This window comes from Leptodactylus fuscus, chromosome 1 (assembly GCF_031893055.1).
Source record: "Leptodactylus fuscus isolate aLepFus1 chromosome 1, aLepFus1.hap2, whole genome shotgun sequence".
Classification (NCBI taxonomy): Eukaryota; Metazoa; Chordata; class Amphibia; order Anura; family Leptodactylidae; genus Leptodactylus; species Leptodactylus fuscus.
Window position 1 is genome coordinate 38,846,717 of NC_134265.1, and position 24,630 is coordinate 38,871,346.

At 44.5% G+C, this 24,630-nt stretch overlaps 1 protein-coding gene across 1 annotated transcript; it reads left to right on the forward strand.

Annotated features, from left to right (window-relative positions):
• The first annotated feature begins 18 nt into the window (after positions 1–18).
• On the forward strand, positions 19–23,483 carry LOC142192250 (aquaporin-7-like). Its single transcript, XM_075262404.1, has 6 exons — positions 19–287; positions 12,966–13,092; positions 13,976–14,113; positions 15,208–15,326; positions 15,721–15,938; positions 20,861–23,483. The coding sequence occupies exons 1-6, from the start codon at positions 180–182 to the stop codon at positions 21,033–21,035; spliced, it is 885 nt and encodes a 294-aa protein (XP_075118505.1). The 5' UTR covers positions 19–179; the 3' UTR covers positions 21,036–23,483.
• Positions 23,484–24,630: the final 1,147 nt, after the last annotated feature.

Sequence of the window (24,630 nt, forward strand, 5' to 3'; positions counted from 1 at the left end):
GCGGAGGGTGGAGCGTTACAGCCTGATCAGCATATTGATAGCATTAATACTTTTCCTTCCAGTAACTGTTTAAGCAGCGCTGGGTCTTCTCCCTGTCACGTGGCTCAGTGGTTAAACTGTACTGCAAACAGGTATCAAAGTATAACATCACCTCAGCCGTAGCAGAGCCTGCCGCCACCATGAAAACTGGGAGCCTTATAGCCAGCAAGATCCGCTCAGCTATATCTATCCGCAACCAATGGGTACGAGAGGCCATGGCGGAGCTGCTGTCCACCTTTGTCATGATGGTAAGAAATACATCAAGGGTTAAAACTATTGTGTAACTTTTACTGTCTATCGCTATTTCAGGGAAGTATACAGCAATAGGGACAGTGAGCTGCTGAGCTGGCGTATCTAAGCCTGGCATGATGATACTGTCTGATGAGCTGTTGTATCTAAGCGTATCATGTGTAATGTTGTCTGATGAGCTGTTCAATCTAAGCCTATCATGTGTGATATTGTCTGATGAGCTGTTGTATCTAAGCCTATCTGGTGTGATATTGTCGGATGAGCTGTTGTATCTAAGCCTATCTGGTGTGATATTGTCGGATGAGCTGTTGTATCTAAGCCCATCTGGTGTGATATTGTCTGATGAGCTGTTGTATCTAAGCCTATATGGTGTGATATTTTCTGATGAGCTGTTGTATCTAAGCCTATCTGGTGTGATATTGTCTGATGAGCTGTTGTATCTAAGCCTATATGGTGTGATACTGTCTGTTCATCTCTTTATTAAAGTCCAGTATTACATGGTACTGTCTACTGAGCAGATGTATCTAAGTCTATCATGTGTGATACTATCTGATGAGTCAGTATATCTGAATCTATGATCTTGTACCTAAGGGTGCATTTACATCTGTGTCATTCTGTCCATTGTTCTGGTTCCTCAACAATGAATAAATGGTCTGTTTAATGGACAACAAAGGATCCTGTGGACTCCGCTGACTATAATGTGGTCTGTTAGTTGTCCATTATTTTTCTCCTGACGTTGTTGGATGAAAAAGTTGGACTTGCAGAACTTTTTTGTCCAGAATTTCTGATCGATTATATACTGGACGGATACCAGATGTGCACAGATGTGAATGTAGACTCTCATGTGTAAAACTGGATAATCAGTTGTATCCATAGCTTATTATGTCTGATGCCTTCTGCTGAGCTGATTTTACTAAGCCTATTACAGTATATGTGATAGTGTCTGGTGAGCTGTGGTATCTAAGCCGATCATGTATGATACTGTCTGATCAGCTAGTATACTTAAGCTGGTGTATTGAAGCATCTCATGTACAGTGTCTGATGAGCTGGTGTATTTAAGTCTATGATGTGTGACACTATGTTACCAGTGCCAAATTGGTGCAATTAAGCTGGGCCAGTGTATGATGTGTTATACTAACAGCTGTAAAATTGTACCCAAGACTGTCATATCTGATACTGTCTACTAATCTCATGTATCTAATCCTATCACGTGTGATACTGTCTACTGAGCCAGTGTATCTAAGCTTATTATATGTGATACTGTCTGATGAGCTGTTGTATCTAAGCCTAGCATGTATGGTATTGTCTGATCAGCTAGTATACCTAATGCTGGGTTCACACCGGTGTTCGGATTTCCATTTGTCGGGGTCTCTTGGGGATCCGAAGAATGGAACCCTAATCCGCTTAAAAGGTGGATACTATACTGTAGATAGATTATAATGGGGTCAGCTGGGTTTCCGCCTGGTTTCCACTTGAAAAAGGTAGAAAAATGCAAAGATAAAGGTCCTGCTTACAGGATTTTTTCTTCCCATTTTTTAAGTGGATTTGGGGATGGAAACCACCAATGGAATACAGGTGCTAGTGTGAACATAACCTTATCTGTTGCATCAAAGCCTCTCATGTACAATGTCTGTTGAGCTGGTGTATCTAAGTCTATGATATTTGATACTATGTTACTAGTGCCGTGTTGGTGCAATGAAGCCTATCATGTATGACACTGTCTGCTGGGCCAGTCTATCATGTGTGATATTCGCTGCTGTACAACTGTATATAAGACTATTATGTGTGATACTATATCTAAGCCTATCCTATGTAATACTGCATGCTTATTGGAGAGCAGCTGCATCTTCTTCTTATTGCCTTCTGATATATCTAAGTGTGTCATGTGTAATACTTTATTCTAAGCCACTGTATCTAAGGCTAACATGTCTGATACTGCCAGCTGGTGTATCTAAGCTCCTGGTTCCTCGGTGTCAGTGTGCAGTGCCTGCGGTTATGGTCTCTTCCTTACGTTGCGCTGTTATCTATTAACCTTCGCTGTCATTCTTCACATTGTTTCTTGCCCTAAATTGCTACAAACAGATAAATGTTTTCCCTGCAGATTGTTGGGTGTTGCTATGTGTATAAACAGTGCCAGGGACACGTGTGCCGGGGCCTGCCAAATTTGTCAGGGATATGTCATGGAAATAGCTTGAAGTTCCTGGGTCTTGATGCAAAATCCATTACAGCTTCCAATTCTGTAACCCTCCTATTTTACCGGTAATAGAGACTCCAATGCAGATGTGAATCCAGCCTTAGTATTTTGGTATCATATTTATCCAAATTTGTTCAGCTATTCCAAAGATATAAGCCCTTTTAGCGTTCATGTAAATTCGGGTCTACTAGCCTAGTGGGCAGTAACACTGTGGTTTCTCTGTGTGTTTTATGTCATGTAGTGTTATTGTCATTGGCTAGTAATTTACATCAGGGCTTATATCTTTGGAATAGCTGAACAGACATGGATAAAGAAAACAGTAAAATGCTCAGGGTGACAGCGCCAATCAGATGATGAATGTCATTGGACTTTTCCCATATGGTGACATCTGAAGTGGTTATATTGTATATGTCACTATCCCCAAGGTAACATTTCTAGGTTATTCAGTGTCCTCGGTGTTGACTGCTACTAGTTATTTCTGCTCCATAGGACACAGTCATGATAAGAGACTCCAGCTTAGCTACATTGTATAATAGAAACTAAGGTACGCTACTAGGTTCACAAAAGAGCAGGACTTTCCATCGTCCGGGTCCATCAGGGGAACGACGGAGAGTGGGACCGCTACAACAGTGGATACATACGACAAGTGGACCCCATTGACTTGTTCCTCTGCCGATTTTTGCAATGCAGATGTGAACCCAGCCATTGTCTAAAATGCATCTCCTGCTATATCAGGCTTAGACTGTTGTTCTCTCCCTCCTCCATACTTTGGCTGTTTACATTGGTTGTTACGTATAAGAACAAGTCAAGCAGGATGTCGGGGCATCGAGGGCAGCATGACGATAAACAATTAAAAATAATTATTATTAGGTGACAATTAAAAATAAAATTATTATTAGGTACAGACCAAAAGTTTGGACACACCTTCTCATTCAAACAGTTTTCTGTATTTTCATGACTATGATAATTGTAGATTCACACTGAAGGTATCAAAACTATGAAGTAACACATGTGGAATTATATACTTAACAAAAAAGTGTGAAACAACTGAAAATCTGTCTTATATTCTCGGTTCTTCAAAGTAGCCACCTATTGCTTTGATTCCTGCTTTGCACACTCTTGGCATTCTCTTGATGAGCTTCAAGAGGTAGTCACCTGAAATGGTTTTCACTTCACAGGTGTGCCCTGTCAGGTTTAGTAAGTGGGATTTCTTGCCTTATAAATGGGGTTGGGACCATCAGTTGTGTTGTGCAGAAGTCCGGTGGATACACAGCTGATAGTCCTACTGAATAGACTGTTAGAATTTGTATTATGGCAAGAAAAAAGAAGCTAAGTAAAGTGGCCATCATTACTTTAAGAAATGAAGGTCAGTCAGTCCGAAAAATTGGGAAAACTTTGAAAGTGTCCCCAAGTGCAGTTGCAAAAACCATCAAGCACTACAAAAAAACTGGCTGACATGAGGACCGCCCCAGGAAAGGAAGACCAAGAGTCACCTCTGCTGCGGAGGATAAGGTCATCCGAGTCACCAGCCTCAGAAATCGCAGGATAACAGCAGCTCAGATTAGAGACCAGGTCAATGCCACACTGAGTTCTAGCAGCAGACACATCTCTACAACAACTGGTAAGAGGAGACTTTGTGCAGCCGCCGGCCTTCATGGTAAAATAGCTGCTAGAAAACCACTGCTAAGGACAGGCAACAAGCAGAAGAGACTTGATTGGGCTAAAGAACACAAGGAATGGACATTAGACCAGTGGAAATCTGTGCTTTGGTCTGATGAGTCCAAATTTGAGATCTTTGGTTCCAACCACTGTGTCTTTGTGTGACGCAGAAAAGGTGAACGGATGGACTCTACATGCCTGGTTCCCACCGTGAAGCATGGAGGGGGAGGTGTGATGGTGTGGGGGTGCCAAGCTGGTGACACTGTTGGGGATTTATACTGAACCAGCATGGCTACCACATCTTCTTGCAGCGGCATGCTATTCCATCCGGTTTGCATTTAGTTGGACCATCATTTATTTTTCAACAGAACAATGACCCCAAACACCTCCAGGCTGTGTAAGGGCTATTTGACCAAGAAGGAGAGTGATGGGGTGCTATGCCAGATGACATGGCCTCCACAGCCACCAGACCTGAACCCAATCCAGATGGTTTGGGGTGAGCTGGACCGCAGAGTGAAGGCAAAAGGGCCAACAAGTGCTAAGCATCTCTGGGAACTCCTTCAAGACTGTTGGAAGACCATTTCCGGTGACTACCTCTTGAAGCTCATCTAGAGAATGCCAAGAGTGTGCAAAGCAGGAATCAAAGCAAAAGGTGGCTACTGTGAAGAACCAAGAATATAAGACAGATTTTCACACTTTTTTGTTAAGTATATAACTCCACATGTGTTACTTCATAGTTTTGATGCCTTCAGTGTGAATCTACAATTGTCATAGTCATGAAAATACAGAAAACTCTTTGAATGAGAAGGTGTGTCCAAACTTTTGGTCTGTACTGTATATATATATATATATATATATATATATATATATACAGTCCTATGAAAAAGTTTGGGCACCCCTATTAATCTTAATCATTTTTAGTTCTAAATATTTTGGTGTTTGCAACAGCCATTTCAGTTTGATATATCTAATAACTGATGGACACAGTAATATTTCAGGATTGAAATGAGGTTTATTGTACTAACAGAAAATGCGCAATATGCATTAAACCAAAATTTGACCGGTGCAAAAATATGGGCACCTCAACAGAAAAGTGACATTAATATTTAGTACATCCTCCTTTTGCAAAGATAACAGCCTCTAGTCGCTTCCTGTAGCTTTTAATCAGTTCCTGGATCCTGGATGAAGGTATTTTGGACCATTTCTTTCTACAAAACAATTCAAGTTCAGTTAAGTTTGATGGTCGCCGAACATGGACAGCCCGCTCTCAAATGATCTGAAAACAAAGATTGTTCAACATAGTTGTTCAGGGGAAGGATACAAAATGTTGTCTCAGAGATTTAACCTGTCAGTTTCCACTGTGAGGAACATAGTAAGGAAATGGAAGACCACAGGGACAGTTCTTGTTAAGCCCAGAAGTGGCAGGCCAAGAAAAATATCAGAAAGGCAGAGAAGAAGAATGGTGAGAACAGTCAAGGACAATCCACAAACACCTCCAAAGAGCTGCAGCATCATCTTGCTGCAGATGGTGTCACTGTGCATCGGTCAACTATACAGCGCACTTTGCACAAATAGAAGCTGTATGGGAGAGTGATGAGAAAGAAGCCGTTTCTGCACGTACGCCACAAATAGAGTTGCCTGAGGTATGAAAAAGCACATTTGGACAAGGCAGCTTCATTTTGGAAACAAAAATTGAGTTGTTTGGTTATAAAAAAAGGCGTTATGCATGGCGTCCAAAAAGAAACAGCATTCCAAGAAAAACACATGCTACCCACTGTAAAATTTGGTGGAGGTTCCATCATGCTTTGGGGCTGTGTGGCCAATGCCGGCATCGGGAATCTTGTTAAAGTTGAGGGTCGCATGGATTCCACTCAGTATCAGCAGATTCTTGAGAATAATGTTCAAGAATCAGTGACGAAGTTGAAGTTACGCCGGGGATGGATATTTCAGCAAGACAATGATCCAAAACACCGCTCCAAATCCTCAGGCATTCATGCAGAGGAACAATTACAATGTTCTGGAATGGCCATCCCAGTCCCCAGACCTGAATATCATTGAACATCTGTGGGATGATTTGAAGCGGGCTGTCCATGCTCGGCGACCATCAAACTTAACTGAACTTGAATTGTTTGTCCAAAATACCTTTATCCAGGATCCAGGAACTGATTAAAAGCTACAGGAAGCGACTAGAGGCTGTTATCTTTGCAAAAGGAGGATGTACTAAATATTAATGTCACTTTTCTGTTGAGGTGCCCATACTTTTGCACCGGTCAAATTTTGGTTTAATGCATATTGCGCATTTTCTGTTAGTACAATAAACCTCATTTCAATCCTGAAATATTACTGTGTCCATCAGTTATTAGATATATCAAACTGAAATGGCTGCTGCAAACACCAAAATATTTAGAACTAAAAATGATTAAGATTAATAGGGGTGCCCAAACTTTTTCATAGGACTGTATAACTTGGCTTTTCTCATACTAATACATTGTTTCTCACACATGTTAACAAACCTTTGGCCTATCACGGTATCAGCTGGCAAGTACTGTATATATAGTGACGTGGCAAGTCGGACTTGCAGGAAGTTTTCATCTGATTATTTTGGACACACAGTGTGATGGAGTCTCCAAATGGAGATTGCAATACACATATGAACGTAGCTTCACTTCTCATTTCCACCCACCACACCCGCCTAAACATTTTGCACAACACTGTAGTTGACCCTCTTTAGAAGGGGGATGGGTCTCCAGGGTATTTTTCAACTCTTTGTTCAGTTGGATTGGTGATATCATCAGTCATTCTCAAGGCTTGGCCATGGATTGGCGCACGCACAGGCAGATACAGACACCATGATGCCGCTGTGTGCATTGTAGCTGTGTAGCACTTGGCTGCCAGATGTTGGATACTCGCCGCACTCATGTACCCCCCATATATACGTTCCCAGATAAACATCAAATATAGGTGCCATAATCATTTTGGCAGGAACAAACACTCCCATTCTCACTACTGCCTCTGCAGTTCAGGAGGTGAATAGCAGGCCTCACCAAGATGCTTAACATAATAAATATCCAAGTCTCTTAAGACAAAAGACAGGTTAATGAGTGGTGAAGACAATGGCGTAAGAGGTCCTACAGATGTGGTGGCTGTGTGGGTGTACAATAACAACCAAAGTGTCCATTAGATTTATCTGTTGATACAAATTAATTACCATTGTTTTAGAGACCTACGTAGTATGATGTCATGGAATATGGTAGTCGTGGATGCATTCTGCAAGGTAAAATGTAAGGGGTCATATCTTGTGAAATCAGTTTCCCCTTCACATGCAAAGCTCGAGCTTGGGTACAACCTGACAGCTGGAGGCATCCATTCTCATAGTGACGACGGCTGTCACATGCTGTTCACACTGTGATGCTGCGACATGTGCAGGACATGGGACTGCCATTCATCACCCGGGATTATTTATACTCATCACTTGGCTGTAAATATGGGTTTCCAGAGAATACTGCACGATGGACTTTGCTTTCCAAGTCTATTTTATTTAATTGAAATATCGACCTTTGTTAGGAAAACCAGTAAGGTTAGGGAGACAACAAGCAATGCAGACTGGGAGAAATATGCAAGTAGGTTTGGAAAGAAATAACGTGACAAAAAATGCAAACTAGTGCAGGGCCACAATGGGCATTTACCACCTTCTAAGCTTGGGTGAGCAATGGGAGGAATGAGGAATCAATGCATACTTAAGTGATCAGTTGGGGTCCCCCAATCAGGACCGTTTTAATACATTAGGGGGCACTGTTCAAACTTTTTAACATAAGTTAAATTCTCCATAATTAGTACCCTCATAAGGCCCTTTTCCCACTGAACCACCATCATCCCCACCCAAAAAAACCCCAAAACATACTCACCTAACCACGCTCCCATGGACCTACAGGCTCCGGCTGTAATGTTTCCTGTGGCTTGGCACTTGTTGCGCTTCCCTGCCGCACACAACATGAAAGCAAATACTGGAGCAGAACAACAACCATAACAACACCCGAAATGGGGACCCTGTCCTGCCTGATTCGGGACACTATTGGTCCTATGGATAAAGTGGGCCTAATCCCAATGATCAGATATTCCTCCCCTATCCAGGAGATACTTGAAAAATGAAAGGAGAGGTAGGGTCTATCATCACCCTGGATCAGATATTCAACCAACAGTAACCCCTCCCCGACCGACAATCACCCTATACATATTATCATACTTGCCAACATTTATGAAGGATGTCCGGGTGAATGGGAATTTTTAGACAAGTTGACGGCCCCTTCTGGACATCACTACATCACCTATGGGCATGTCCATGTCCCCTTTCTTGTTATGTGGGCTCAAAACATGCAGGCCATCCTCTTTTTTTGAACATGACCAACATTTATAGTGCCCAAGTCTAACATAAAATGACAGGCCTGTGAGATTTACCTGCTCTTCCAGGAGTCCAAGACATTAGCCCCGTGTTCGTGAGTCTATCTAATATTGTGAGAATGTTCTTGAGAAAGTCTATCTAATATTGTGAGAAAGCTCCTTGCTTTGCCGCTGCATTCCGGTTAGTGGCTGTGTAGACGTGATGTGATGACGTCACATCGCGCCTACAACAGTATTAGCGAGACTTCGGAGAGAGCAGCGGGGGAGCGAGGAAAAGGTGAGTGTAATGTGTGTACACATTGAGGTGGAACATGAAACTGGGGGCAGAGATGGAGGGACATGAAACTGTGGGCAGAGATGGGGGACATGAATCTGGGGTCAGAGATGGGGGGACATGAAACTGTGGGCAGAGATGGGGGACATGAATCTGGGGACAGAAATGGGGGGACATGAATCTGGGGACAGAGATGGGGGCACATGAATCTGGGGACAGAGATGGGGGGACATGAATCTGGGGGCAGTGATGGGGGGACATGAATCTGGGGGCAGAGATGGAGGGACATGAATCTGTGGGCAGAGATGTGGGGACATGAATCTGGGGGCAGAGATGGGGAGACATGAATCGGGGCAGAGATGGGGGGACATGAATCTGGGGGCAGAGATGGAGGGACATGAATCTGGGGGCAGAGATGGGGGACATGAATCTGGGGGCAGAGATGGGGGACATGAATCTGGGGACAGAGGTGGAGGGGACATGAATCTGGGAGCAGAGATGGAGGGACATGAAACTGTGAGCAGAGATGGGGGACATGAATCTGGGGTCAGAGATGGGGGGACATGAAACAGTGGGCAGAGATGTGGGGACATGAATCTGGGGGCAGAGATGGAGGAGACATGAATCTGGGGGCAGAGATGGATGGGACATGAATCTGTGGGCAGAGATGTGGGGACATGAATCTGGGGACAGAGATGGAGGGGACATGAATCTGGGGACAGAGATGGAGGGGACATGAATCTGGGGACAGAGATGGAGGGGATATGAATCTGGGGGCAGAGATGGGGGACATGAATCTGGGGGCAGAGATGGAGGGACATGAATCTGGGGGAAGAGATGGGGGGACATGAATCTGGGAGCAGAGATGGGGGGACATGAATCTGGGGATAGAGATGGGGGGGCATGAATCTGGGGGCAGAGATGGGGGACATGAATCTGGGGGAAGAGATGGGGGGACATGAATCTGGGGCAGAGATGGAGGACATGCATCTGGGGGCAGAGATGTGGGGACATGAATCTGGGGGCATAGATGTGGGACATGAATCTGGGGTCAGAGATGGGGGGACATGAATCTGGGGCAGAGATGGAGGGGACATGAATCTGGGGCAGAGATGGGGGGACATGAATCTGGGGGCAGGGATGGAAGGACATGAATCTGGGGCAGAGATGGGGGGGACATGAATCTGGGGGAAGAGATGGGGACATGAATCTGGGGACAGAGATGGGGGACATGAATCTGGGGACAGAGATGTGGGGACATGAATCTGGGGGCAGAGATGGAGGGGACATGAATCTGGGGGCAGAGATGGAGGGGACATGGATCTGGGGGCAGAGATGGAGGGACATGAATCTGGGGACAGAGATGGGGGGACATGAATCTGGGGGCAGAGATGGGGACATGAATCTGGGGACAGAAATGGGGGGACATGAATCTGGGGACAGAGATGGGGGGACATGAATCTGGGGACAGAGATGGGGGGACATGAATCTGGGGGCAGTGATAGGGGGACATGAATCTGGGGGCAGATACTGGTGGTACTGTTTGGCCATCAGGTCGCCCATCATTGACGGAGCCTTGCCCAGCTCACTAGCTGTTCCGCTCAGCAGCTTCCAGGGCTTACAGGGAACATTGCTGTAGGGAGGGTCCCATATACACGGGGAGGGCTCAAAACTCATTGCCCTGTCCCACAAGTAACAATTTCCACAATCAGTCATTTTGCAATGGTAAAAAACACAAGCACCCTTTTAAATTTTGCATTGTTGACCTCGGTGAAAAGGACCGCCATGGGTGCATACAAGCACCCCATTTTATGTTCTTTATGAATATTCTTATGTGTTGTCCATCACGCTAAAAAAAGTAAAAATTATAAATTAAAAAATATAAAGAATTAAAGATATACAGGATGTATATGACATGAAGACCTAAACCCGTAATGCATTAAAAAATTACAATAAAAAAGATTGGTGTAAAAGAAGCATTAGGTGTACGGTACCAATGTGATTACTTTACACCTATAGTATTATTGCACTCGAGGTTTGTACAGCTGTAGAGCAAATGTCACAGACTACCCGGTGTTTGGAGTTGTGCTTTATCTCCAGTGAATGAGTCCATTAACCTTTCCCCAAGATGTGTAATTTCCTGGCATTTTTCTTCATTAAATGACAATATTTTGCCCAAGGTACGGCCTGGTGTCCCCGATGGGACATGTTTTGTATTTGCCTATATCTTATACATAGTGCTCATTAGCTCGGCTACAAATCATGGATTGGACTTGTCTGTTCGATCAGGTGAACGTGTAAATAAGAGGTTTGCAGAAAGGCTGCGTAGAATATATCAGTGCTGAACGCTGCTCAGCTGTCACTTGTCATAGGGATTGGAAGGAAACCTGCAAAATAAGGCTCCGACGTCTTAATAATTGTGGTGCACCTTGGGAGATCCCATGCGCCACAGTTGAAATCTATGGCGATCAGGGACGTGAGTAGATATATATGGTATAACACACCAATATTCTGGCATGATAGTGAGGTGTCCCCGTTCTGGTCCACTTAGATTCCAGAGATGGGAAAACCTCTGAAGATTTGCTTTGTCTTGGGTTTGGACAAGTTGACCCTCGTTTTGATCAATGACGCTCAGCTTACCCCATGTGACCGCCAAGGCCCAATCATAGGCCTCAGTTATGACCCTGGTTGCCTTACATCACCCAGGAGGCTGGAAGGGTCCAATAGAGGACAGAGAGGGGAAGACAAACTCCCAAATTTTTGTGTTCGGTGAATATGAAACTTTTTGAAAATTCCAGTCAAATTTGTTTTGATGCAAACCGGTTCACTCATCTCTACTAGATTCCCACTCTGCTCAGCCTATTGTCTTAAAAAGTTGCGAGCAGGGCAGAAAAACTGCTGTTATAGAAGGCCTTAGGTGCAAATCAGGGCCCAATATGTGCCAGGGCTATGCCAGATTTTTGGTGTAGTAATATTAGTAAATTTGGGGGGTGGGGATGGGGGTGATCAGAACCTAAAGAGCCAATATCATGCGATTATTGGTTTAAAAATATCAAGTATAATAAGTTGTTGCATCTGATATTCCAATTTGGCAGAATTGACAGCAGAAACAACTCCTCTGATCTGTCTGACAATCTGGTTGATAGGGGTATACTTCCTAGCAACAATACTGTCTCACATTGGTTTTCAGAGAGCACATCCCTAAGAACTATCTCACATTAGTCAGGATGTCCATCAGGAGTGTTGGACTAGGGTGCTAGGGCCCACCATCATTATAGGAACCCAATATACAGCGACAAATTCCTAAAATATCACCTCAGTATAAAAAATCCATTTAAGGCCAGAAAACTGATACAATTTCTGTAGCCAGTATACGTATAGTATGTTTGATTTGCTGTAGGATGAGTATCTGTATGTAGTACATGAAGTTTTCTGTGGCATGTCGGGGTAAACTGGAGGCCACCTGGCTCAGTGGTCCAACAGGGGAATCACCCGTTCATCTGTGGGCCAGTCTACAACTGCCTGTCAAGACTTAAAGGGAATGATTATGATTATGAGATGACTCTGCTCATCTGTCCCAATCTATACAGCAAAGCTGACAAATTAAACTGTAAAAAACAGGAAGTGTCACCTCACAATGTCTGCTCTAGCAGCCAGTGTACATTTATCAGGATCTATCAATCGATCGATCGATCCGTCTGTCTAACAACTGTATGATAAAAAGAAGTTAATACTTTTCACTACAGGTTAGGTTTCTCTACTCCTTAGCAATTGGTCACATTAAGGCATAGATTATCCCTATAGCGGCCTCAGACAGTGGAATATAGCATAAAATGGCAGTCGTCTAATGACTGGCCTCATATTTAATGCAAGGATGTGCAAAATCCCCCAGCGCAGGATGGGGTGGTCTTGGACAAGGGAACACCGCATATGACCTTTAGGGCCAATGCACATACGACAGAAGTGTCCCCGTCTCAACCCACCCACATTCATAGAAAGTAGCAAGTGAGTTGCAGAATGCCAATGTGCACCCCAACATCATCCATCCACACCAGAAAACTGGGGTAGAAACTATCCAGAAAATTGAGGTGCAGTAAATTTTGGGGTGAATGATAATGGCTGCTCATGTCACTTTTCTACTTTTCTTCTCAGATGTTCGGTTTGGGAGCGGTCGCGCAGGTGGTTCTGGGTAAGAATGCGTATGGACAATATCTGAGTATTAATTTATCTTTCGGAATTGGAGTCACAATGGGAATCCACGTGGCCGGAGGAGTGTCTGGTGAGTACCGCAGATATAATACTACATCCGAGGGAGGCTCGCTCAGTGGTGACACGCATGACGGGAGACTGTCAGGTCATCCTTCTCCCTGATTGCCGGATATTAACTCTAAAACTGTATCGTATGAAATAATGGGGATGAGATCAGGAAGAACATGGTGGTGTCCGCATGTGCAGTTGCTCAAGATGCCTCATGACATTACATTGAGACATTTGAAGGGTTAAAGCGATTATCTGGTTTCTAATTCTGATGACCTTTCCTTAGGAGAGGCCATCAATATTAGATCTGCGGGTGTCCAACACCCAGGACCCCTGCATATCACCGGTATATAGACAGTGTGGTCTCCGCTTTAGCCAATCCGGCGGGTTTCCGTCTTCTGCCCTAAGAAACTGGACAGGAGACGGAAACCCGGCAGTCAGTTTTCAAATACATTCACTGGACTTGCAAAGTCACCGCCTGTGTGCGTCTTCTGCCTGTCCGCGGTGAAACCGTTTTTTTTAGCCAGACACAAGTCGGAAATGCAGGACTTTGTGTCCGGTTAAAAAAATTATTTCTCCGCTGTAAAAACTGTAGCGGCGTATCTAGGTATTGCAGCACTGCCCCATTGAAATCTATGGGGCGCTGCAATATCTAAACTTGCTGCTATCCTATGGATAGGCCATCAATGCTAGAAACCAGACAACCCGTTTAATACCAATGATCAGAGAGTTGTAATCATCGGCACTGCTGCCTGGGTCTCTGGAGTCCCAGAGACCCAAAGTCTATAGTACTATTATACTGTATGTCAGCAAGGGGTTAAACATGTCACAGGAAGAACAACAGTAGAAGAATAAGTCTACACCATCAGAAGAGGTTACAGAATATCATACATTGTCTATTTCAGGAGCCCACATGAACTGTGCCGTGTCACTAACCAACTGTGTCCTGGGGAAGCTTTCGTGGCTAAAACTCCCAATTTACATGATTTCTCAAATCGCTGGAGCTTTCCTGGCTGCGGTCATTATATACTTTCTATACTACGGTAAAAAACATAAAATGGTAAAACATAAAAGTTATCATTGTATGGAAACAGATATTTGTCAGGAGCCCAAACTGAAGATTCTGATCTAATGGTGAAAGGATTAACTGGGAAAGACTTAGGATATCAGATAAGTGTGAGATAGGCCATCAATGTATGTATGAGACAATCCATTTCATAGGTTCAGCAGTATTATAGTAGTTATATTCTTGTACATAGGAGCAGTATTATAGTAGTTATATTCTTGTACATAGGAGCAGTATTATAGTAGTTATATTCTTGTACATAGGAGCAGTATTATAGTAGTTATATTCTTGTACATAGGAGCAGTATTATAGTAGTTATATTCTTGTACATAGGAGCAGTATTATAGTAGTTATATTCTTGTACATAGGAGCAGTATTATAGTAGTTATATTCTTGAACATAGGAGCAGTATTATAGTAGTTATATTCTTGTACATAGGAGCAGTATTATAGTAGTTATATTCTTGTACATAGGAGCAGTATTATAGTAGTTATATTCTTGTACATAGGAGCAGTATTATAGCAGTTATATTCTTGTACATAGGAGGCAGTATTATAGTAGTTATATTCTTGTACATAGGAGCAGTATTATAGTAGTTATATTATTGTACATAGGAACAGTATTATAGTAGTTATATTCTTGTACATAGGAGTAGTATTATAGCAGTTATATTCTTGTACATAGGAGGCAGTATTATAGTAGTTATATTCTTGTATGTAGGAGCAATATTATAGTAGTTATATTCTTGTACATAGGGGCAGTATTACAGTAGTTATATTCTTGTACATAGGGGCAGTATTATAGTAGTTATATTCTTGTACGTAGGAGCAATATTATAGTAGTTATATTCTTGTACTTAGGGGCAGTATTATAGCAGTTATATTCTTGTACATAGGAGCAGTATTATAGTAGTTATATTCTTGTATATATGAGCAGTATTATAGTAGTTATATTCTTGTACATAGTAGTATTATATAGTTATATTCTTGTACATAGGAAGTAGTATTACAATAGTTATTAATGTAGTTCATTAGTAATTGACATTAACATTTCAATCCTCTTCTTTCACAGAGGCTCTGTATAAATACTGCAATGGAAACTTCACTGTAACAGGTCCTCTGGAAACTGCCAGTATTTTTGCCACCTACCCACAGCCATATCTGTCCATAGGGGGTGGCTTTCTAGATCAGGTGAGAGAATAAACTATTACATTATTAGCTCCTTGTACAGTCCCATGTAGAGCTGCATGTATAGTTCTGCCATCTGCTACTTCACAGTATTGTTACTAAGGATAGCCTCTAATTGTTCAGTAGGATACTACAATGCCTATAATGTCTTTGTTGTACTGATCTTTAGATACATTATACTCCAGCTATCTCCAGAGCTGCAGTTACATTCTGTATGACTCCTGGAAACCATGCTTTGTACAGACGTGTATCCAGCAGGGGGCAGATGTCAGACTGCAGCCACAGACATAACAGGAGACCAGCAGAATTCTGAGTGATGCTCTGAAGTAGACTAAAAGTATAACATGATGGGTAGACCTGCTCTTAAAATGTAAACCTTATTCTTACATCATTGCAGGTGATCGGCACAGGAGCCCTCATGCTATGTATCATAGCCATAAACGACAGGAAGAACAACGCCGCACTGGATGGCACACAAGCCGTGGTGGTCGGCCTCCTGGTCACAGTGGTTGGGATGTCTATGGGGATGAATTCAGGATATGCTATCAATCCTGCCAGGGATCTGGGGCCACGTCTCTTCACTGCAGCTGCCGGATGGGGAGTGGAAGTATTCAGGTAAAATCTAATCTACAGTCTCCCTAGTAATACACTGTAGATGTAGCAGAGCGGAGTTTGTCATTGAACTTTCTTTCATGCATCGTGAAAATAATGTAGAAGATATTCTTACGGTCTATAAGAAATTGCAGATAACATATTGTAATATTGAAGCATGTCATGCCCAATGATAACCCAGCTCTGCTACATCTGTAAATGTCCGTCCTCAGTATTACATAAATATGTTCACACTTTGGGGGTAATGCAATGCAATGCCTGGGGTCAGAGTGAATTCTGATCGCAGGCATTAGCTCCGTTTCACCATTGAACTATAACTTATAAGACTATAGTAACATAAGAACCTATCCGGGTACTGAGATAACACTGCCTGGCTGAAGTTCCTCATAGTAAATCATGACTTTGCATTGCGTTTATTGGGTAGTTAATAACAATTACCCGTGTCCACGCGATGACAGATATTACATAGCTAACACTCGGCCCAGGATAAGGAGCCGCAGTGCCTGGACCGAGCGTGATCCATGAATTTGCGGTCACGCCTATGTTATCACACATGTACGATTAGGCTCTGCCAGCCAAATATTGTGTTTCCATTTACTAGAGAAGGGTTGACATAGATTTACTTTAAGGTGCTATGATCACATATAATACGATCCTTCATGAAATCGGCCTGAGATAAAGTGCGAGCGATAGGAGAGGCGTATGCCAGAGATATCACCACAACCTCCGAGAACTAGAGCGAAGAACATTCGTGGAAAGGTCCCGTCAGGTCATTTAAGTCCATATAGGTAACAGCTGATATGGGGGGGGGGAGGTTCCAGGACTTTAGGGTAGGTCATCATCAGGGGTACAAGATGAGATATGGTTGGACATGGAGGTATACAGTTTCCACATAGTATCCCGTGGCACGTTTGCCCACAGATGTTGTAGCTGAATCTGTGGAAGCTGCACATCCATAGGTTGCCAAAGTTGGCATCCCAGCTGGTCCCATATATGCTCAATTGGTGACAAATCTGGTGTAAGTGGGTGAGCATTATCCTGCTGAAAATGTCAGTTGTCCACCTTCCCATGTGTCCTGTACATATCACTGAGCTGTTAGTGTCCCATGTATCACTACTAGGAGTGACTGTCATATCGTATGTGATGGATCCCCAGATCTCCACAACAGGGAGTAGCTTCTTGCTCCACAGCAAAAGCCGGATTAAAGTGTTCACCACGAGGCCTCCATACTTGATCCTCACCATCGTTGGATCCCAAACAGAATCTGGATTCATTCGTTTCTCTTTCACAAAAATGCTTAAACAAAGGCAATGGTGACTGGTGGTCAATGACAGAACATGTAATGGGCGCCAGGACACCAAATTTCTTTCTACTAAGAACATGAATATGGTCCAGGCAGAGACAGAGGTGTGCAATGAAGGAACCTTCTGTGTTTGGATGGTAGACAAGGAAATTGAGGGAGCTGCTTGTGCATGTCAGAGAATCAGATCCTCTCTACTCTTAGGCCCCATTCAGGGGAGTCCGCATGGGGATCCCCCTGGACTACCAAACGCATTGACAAGTGATGTGCAGTGAAAGCACACGGACCCCATAGACCAGGGGTGGGCAATTAATTTTCCCATGGGGCCGTATAAGAAATTGAAACTATGCTAGAGGGCTGCGCCACGGCAAATTTAGCTCCACCCACTTCTACGTTGATTCCGCCCATTCCCAATCATCTTTCCATGTGCCCCCACACAGTATAATCCTCCTACAGTCACCCGTACATTATATGCCCCCACATTGTAATGTTCCCTTCCAACTGCCCCACAGTATTAAGCCCCTCTCCTGGTGCCCCAGTACAAACTGGTGGAAACTAGAGGGGACATGAAACTGGAGCAGCTGGAGGGGGACATTAAACAGTGGGGGTAGTTGGAGGGTGGCAATAAATTGACAGCTGGAGCGGGACATGAAACTGGGGGCAACTAGAGGGGGACATTAAAATCGGGAAGCTGGAAGCAGACATTAAACTGTAGGGGTAGCTGGACGGTGACATTAAACTGGGGGCAACTAGAGGCAGACAGGTCCCCCTCCAGCTTCCTCCACGGTTTAATGTCCCCCCAGTTTAAGTGCCCTCTTCATCTACCCCCAGTTTTATGTTCCCCCCCTCCATTTCTCCCTCAGTTTCATATCCCCTTTATTTTCCCCATTTCATGTCCCCCCCCCTCCATCTCTCCCCCAGTTTCATGTCCCCCCCTCCATCTGCCATCTTTGCCCTAGTATAACATTCCCCTTCCATCTCTGCCCCTAGGTTACTGAGACACACACATACAGATAGACAGACAGATAGACAGACACACATATAGACAGACACACATATAGACACACACACACTCTTTCTCCCTCTCTCTCCCCCTGCAGCTCACCTTACATCTCCATACCTCCCAACTTTTGAAGAACCGAAAGAGGGACAAAATGTGCGGCGCGCATAGCGCGCCGCGGTAAATTTGGCCCGCCCACTTTTGTGTTGACTCCGCCCACTCGTTAATTTTTCATGTGCCCGCACACAGTATATTCCTCCTACAGTCACCCGTAAATTATATGTCCCCCTTCTATCTCTCCCCCAGTTTCATATACACCCTTCATCTGCCCCCAGTTTCATGTCCCTCTTCCATCTCTGCCCCAGATTCATGTCCTCTCCATCTCTGCCCCAGATTCATGTCCCCCATCTCTGCCCCCAGATTCATGTCCTCCATCTCTGCCCCCAGATTCATGTCCTCTCCATCTCTGCCCCAGATTCATGTCCCTCCATCTCTGCCCCCAGATTCATGTCCCCACATCTCTGCCCCCCGATTCATGTCCCCACATCTCTGCCCCCAGATTCATGTCCCACATCTCTGCCCCCAGATTCATGTCCCTCCATCTCTGCCCCCAGATTCATGTCCTCTCCATCTCTGCCCCCAGATTCATGTCCCCCATCTCTGCCCCCAGATTCATGTCCCCCATCTCTGCCCTCAGATTCATGTCCTCTCCATCTCTGCCCCCAGATTCATGTCCCCCATCTCTGCCCCCAGTTTCATGTCCACTCCATCTCTGCCCCCAGATTCATGTCCCTCCATCTCTGCCCCCAGATTCATGTCCCCACATCTCTGCCCCCAGATTCATGTCCCTCCATCTCTGCCCCCAAATTCATGTCCTCTCCATCTCTGCCCCCAGATTCATGTCCCTCCATCTCTGCCCCCAAATTCATGTCCTCTCCATCTCTGCCCCCAGATTCATGTCCCCACATCTCTGCCCCCAGATTCATGTCCCACATCTCTGCCCCCAGATTCATGTTCCTCCATCTCTGCCCCCAGATTCATGTCCTCTCCATCTCTGCCCCCAGATTCATGTCCCCCATCTCTGCCCCCAGATTCATGTCCCCCATCTCTGCCCTCAGATTCATGTCCTCTCCATCTCTGCCCCCAGATTCATTTCCCACATCTCTGCCCCCAGATTCATGTCCTCTCCATCTCTGCCCCCAGATTCATGTCCTCTCCATCTCTGCCCCCAGTGTCATGCCGTCCTCTCCTTCATCTGCCCCCAGATTCACGTTCCACCTCCACATTAAACTTACCTTCTCCTCCGCTCCCTCGCCACTCTCTGCCCGCCTCTCTCGCTGACACATGCAGCTGAAGGAAGGAGCTGACACAGGTCAGCTCCTCGCTTCGCCGCTGCCCGCCTCTCTCCCTGACACATGCGGCTGAAGCTGCTCGCGTGCTCGCTTCGCTGCTGCGTCTCTCTCGCTGACACATGCGGCTGAAGCGAGGAGCTGACCTGTGTCAGCTCCTCGATTCGCCGCTGCCGCCGGCTCCTGGCTTGTACATCGCGTCTACAAGCCAGGAGCCGGCGGCAGCAGTGAAGCGAGGAGCTGACACAGGTCAGCTCCTCGCTTCAGCCGCATGTGTCAGCGAGAGAGAGATGCAGCGGCGAAGCGAGCACGCGAGCAGCTTCAGCCGCATGTGTCAGGGAGAGAGGCGGGCAGCGGCGAAGCGAGGAGCTGACCTGTGTCAGCTCCTTGCTTCAGCCGCATATGTGTTCAACTCAGATCTGCGTCCTCTGGACGCAGATCTGAGTTGAAATCGGGACATACCTCCCTCCAACCGGGACCGCGGGACATGTCACCCAAATCGGGACTGTCCCGCGGAAATCGGGACGGTTGGGAGGTATGCATCTCTCAGTACTTTATGACACGCTCCACATCTCCATCTTCGGCCGGCACTAAGACACGCCCCCCTAGACACACCTCCCTAGTCAAAGCTGTGCGGGCCGGACTGAATCAGTCAGAGGGCCGGATGTGGCCCGGGGGCCGGACTTTGCCCAGGTCTGCCATAGACTATAATGGGGTCCGTGTGCTTTACGCGCAGTGTCTGCACGAGTCATGCGGCCTGGAAAGTAGATCGTGAACTACTCTTCTGTCCGCATGTTCCGTGTGGTGACCGCATGGAAAACAAACGGACCCCATTATAGTCTATGGGGTCCATGTGCTTTCACTGCACACCATTTGCCAATGCATTCGGTAGTCCCCATATGGACTCCCCCAAACGGATTACCGACGCAGATGTGAACGAGGACTGGGTTGTCTAAAGCCTGTTCTCCATTTCTGCGCCCTCACATAACCCCTGCAATGAAAACTAGGTCAGAACAACATAGATGGCAGACAATTTGTCAAAACCACCACCCTGTTCCTCTTAGTCCAGTGATGCGCCCCTTGCAAAGTCTGTCAATTGGGCAAAATATCTTTGAGACATTTATTTGGTTGCGTCTTTTCATGTATATTGGAACATTGCTGCGTTTGTAGTTACACAATAATAGAGCTTTATTCGTATAACTGGAAGACGTTTTTAACCCTATCAGTACTGAACAGATGTATCCTGTAATAATACAATACTTGTTGTTTCTTCCAGGGCTGGGAATTACTGGTGCTGGGTGCCACTAGTAGCCCCTATGGTGGGCGCACTGACTGGGGCCTTCCTGTACAAGCTATTGGTAGGACTACACCACCAGCCGAAAGAGGAGGAGAAGACGCTATGTGAGATGGAGAAGGGGAATTCTGAGATGGCGACCTATGAATATATGTGACCCTTGCTTATGGCCCCGGACATTTATACTGCAGCTCGGTGTCATACAGGACTGGGACTATGGGACGCCCTGCAGTACGCTGTACATACCATGTATATACTGTATAATCACCCACATTTATATAAGTATCAGCAGCAATTCCCTAGAAAATTCACGAATGATTATAAGTTATTTCTCCGTCTGGGTGACGAGTAATAGGACGTCATTACAGCTCTGTTGGGGGTTGTCCCTTAGAATTTTTTGGCAACTGGAGACTTTTTTTTAGAGGATTTTTTTATGACATATTTCCATGGAAAATGCTTTTCATTGCTGCTTCTCTCTTTCAAGCACTGGCCCCGATGGGACTTGTATTTAAAGGTGCAATGTGGAACCTCAAGGAAAGTGACCCTCTACACCACAGGATGACTCTTTATTTGTCATTGACATAAAGAGGGGAGACACCTAGGGGGCGCAGTCCTTACAGAGGGCTATTAATACTGCGGTGACGTTTACCTACATATAAGTTTTACACATTGAAAGGCGAAAGTTTCGATGTAATAAGAGTATTGGGGTAAGATCCTTTGTCTAGGGCATATGATGTATATCCTTGTTATATAATGGTCGCAGTATAGATAACATGCTCTTCTTTGACTCGTATATAATATATACCGGTGTATACTATAGAACCAGGGTAGGAAAACCTAAAGCACCTTATAAATACATTGCGTTATCTATCTCGTGTATTTTTGTATCGAATTTTAATTTAATATTAACAAATCTCATTCCCTTAAATTGATGTGTGGCACGAATCTGCAGAATGTCATTTTATGTCCCAAAATGGTCGCAAGTTTGCGAGGATTTTACGATTTGAATTCAATAGGGAAGTCAATTTTCCAACAAAAACCACAAATAAAAAAAAAACCCTCCATAAATCCTCACCTCCTCTGGTGCTTCTGTAGCTCCGTTGCCTGGTCCCCTGCTGATCTCTGTACACTCTCCCGAAGCAGCGCTCATATGGGATGAAACATCACTGCGGTACAATGGACTTAGGGTCCACTCACACGGAGGAAACTGGTGCTGTTTCTGGTGCGGAATCCATGTCAGAATCAGCGCTGAAAAAAATAGCCTTCCATTGACTTTAATGGGTTCCGTTTTCCACAGGGAAACCATTGAAATCAATGGGAGGCTTTTTTTCCCCATTGATTTAAATGGGTTCTGCGCGGAAAACGGAAGCTATTGAAGTCAATGGGAGGCTTTTTTTTCAGCGCTGATTCTGATGCGGATTCCGCGCCAGAATCAGCGCTAAATTCTTCCGTGTGAATGGACCCTTACAAGCGCTAGCATTTGGACTTGCAGCTGTTTTTTGCAGGTGGAAACTTTGGCCAATTTTATATAGATTTGCTGCGGGTTCTTGCAGAATTGGTGTGAACACGTCACTTCCCTGACACTAAGGAAGCAGCAGACCCTTTGTCAGATCGTTGTCAATACATTTCAGGTAATGTTCTTAGTGTTGGGGATATTAAGCTGCCATTTTGTATATAGTTTGGGATTTCATTATATGCGTCTGTATATAACAGGACAAGTTATACTCAATAACAGTTGCTCCATGGATGCAAAAGGGCCGTGAAAATTTGTCATGGACGTGTCATCCAACATTCCAGTGACTGTAGGCTTAGTGAATGTTCACATGGGGGGGTAGTGTGCCACATGGTCACAAGCAGTGCAACAAAATCATGCAACGCAAAATTTGCAACGCAAAGAGGTAAAAAACCCCCCAAAAAACACATTTACTAAGACTTTACATATGCGCATGCTAAGACTTATATATTATACATAGAGGTTTTATATGCTGGAGTTAGATACATTAAATCTATTAAGAGGTGAGTCCCTCTTAAAGGGGATTACAAAAACATGGATGCTTTCTTCCAAAAACAGCAACAACACCTGTCCACGGCTGTGTGTTGTATCACAACTCAGTCCTATTCCATTCAATGAAACTGAGCTGCAATACCAGACACAACCTGTGCATAGTTGTGGTGCTGTTCATGTTTTTTCCATTCTGTACCACTCCTCGATGCATCTCAGGACTCTCCATGCGACTCAAATTATTGTAAATTTTTAGGCTGAGGTTGCCTTCCCCCCTCCAGCTATTCAACCCTAAAATGCCAAAAACAGTGTCAAATTTGAAAAGATTTTGCACCAAAGTTTGTTATTTTCTGGCCTCCATTGTTTTAGTTTTAAATCTGCTTATCTGTACAAGATGCGCAGCCAAAATCTGTATAAAAAAGTGGCGACTAGCCGTAAGATGAGCGTGTGTTACGCCACGCCAGTGTGTGCATTTATGAATTAAAATGTAAAATAAAAAAAAATATTTAAAATATCGGCAAAAAATTTAATGTATGTTAGGATATAAAATCATCCAGAATGTATATTGTAAGAGATGTAGTGTCATGTGTGTACTTAATATAGAAATGAGACGTTGTAAGTTCTGCCTTATGTTTTATGTTTATGCCGTCGCTAGGAGGTGACTGGTTTGTGCGGAAATATATGTATTTGGGGAATCTCTTTAAAACAATATAGAGGAGGATAAAAACATGTATTTTAACGGAGGATTAGAGACGATGACCCAGCTCACACGGTGAAGGCACCACACTATTATGTAGGGCCGGCTGCACACAGGAAATACAGGAGACTATTGGTAGTTATGAGCAGGCATTTCTCTATGAGCTCTGTGCACCTGTAGCACATTGCAGCGACCTTGCGGTACACTGGTTAGATGGATGGAATTTCAATTCTGACAATATGTGGCAGTTCTTTCAAAACAAATAGCCCTGCAGCTAACAATTATCTGAATCCCTACTATTGCCCAAATCTCTTTTTAACCACTTATACACTGTTGTAGGGCTGGTTAGTGACATACTGAACATACTTGTTTTTCGGTCAAGGTGCAACCTTGCTGCCAAGGAAGTCAACTTTTAATCCGTTTTGTAAATGAGCTGATTGGTGCGCCCAAGGCGTGGCTGTATCTCCCAGAGCACCTGTATTCATCTGTGGTTCCTTCTCAGGGTCTCCCCCTACCATAGCAATGGACATATCCTCATTTGTAGCACCACAGGCCAAAATGACGCGGTCACGCCCCGGGGCACAGGACAACTTATTTGTATACAGATTAAAAGTGGATTTTCTCAGTAGCAAGATTGCAGTCCGTCATAAAGTATGCACAGCTGGTCACTAACAAAAGTACGCCAGTAGTTCAAAGGAGATTTTGGCGGGGGTAGACTCCTTATAAAGCAGTGCCGTAATTGCCATTGCCATAATTTGCACCAAATATTGCACAATGTATGATAAGTTTCGTGTATCTTTAAAGGGGTTTTCCGGGACTTTTAAATTGATGACCTATTCCTACAACAGGTTAATAATTGAAGATCCTTGGGAGTCTTATGGATCTGCTGTCTGAAGCAGCCGTGGTATTCCCACCAGAGCACCGTATTCACTTCATAGTCTATATGACGTCACATTCATTGGTCACAATGGATTACAGTTTAGTCCCATTCAAGTGAATGGGCTGAGCTGCAATACCAAACACAGCCACTGTACAAAAATATGGCACTGTCCT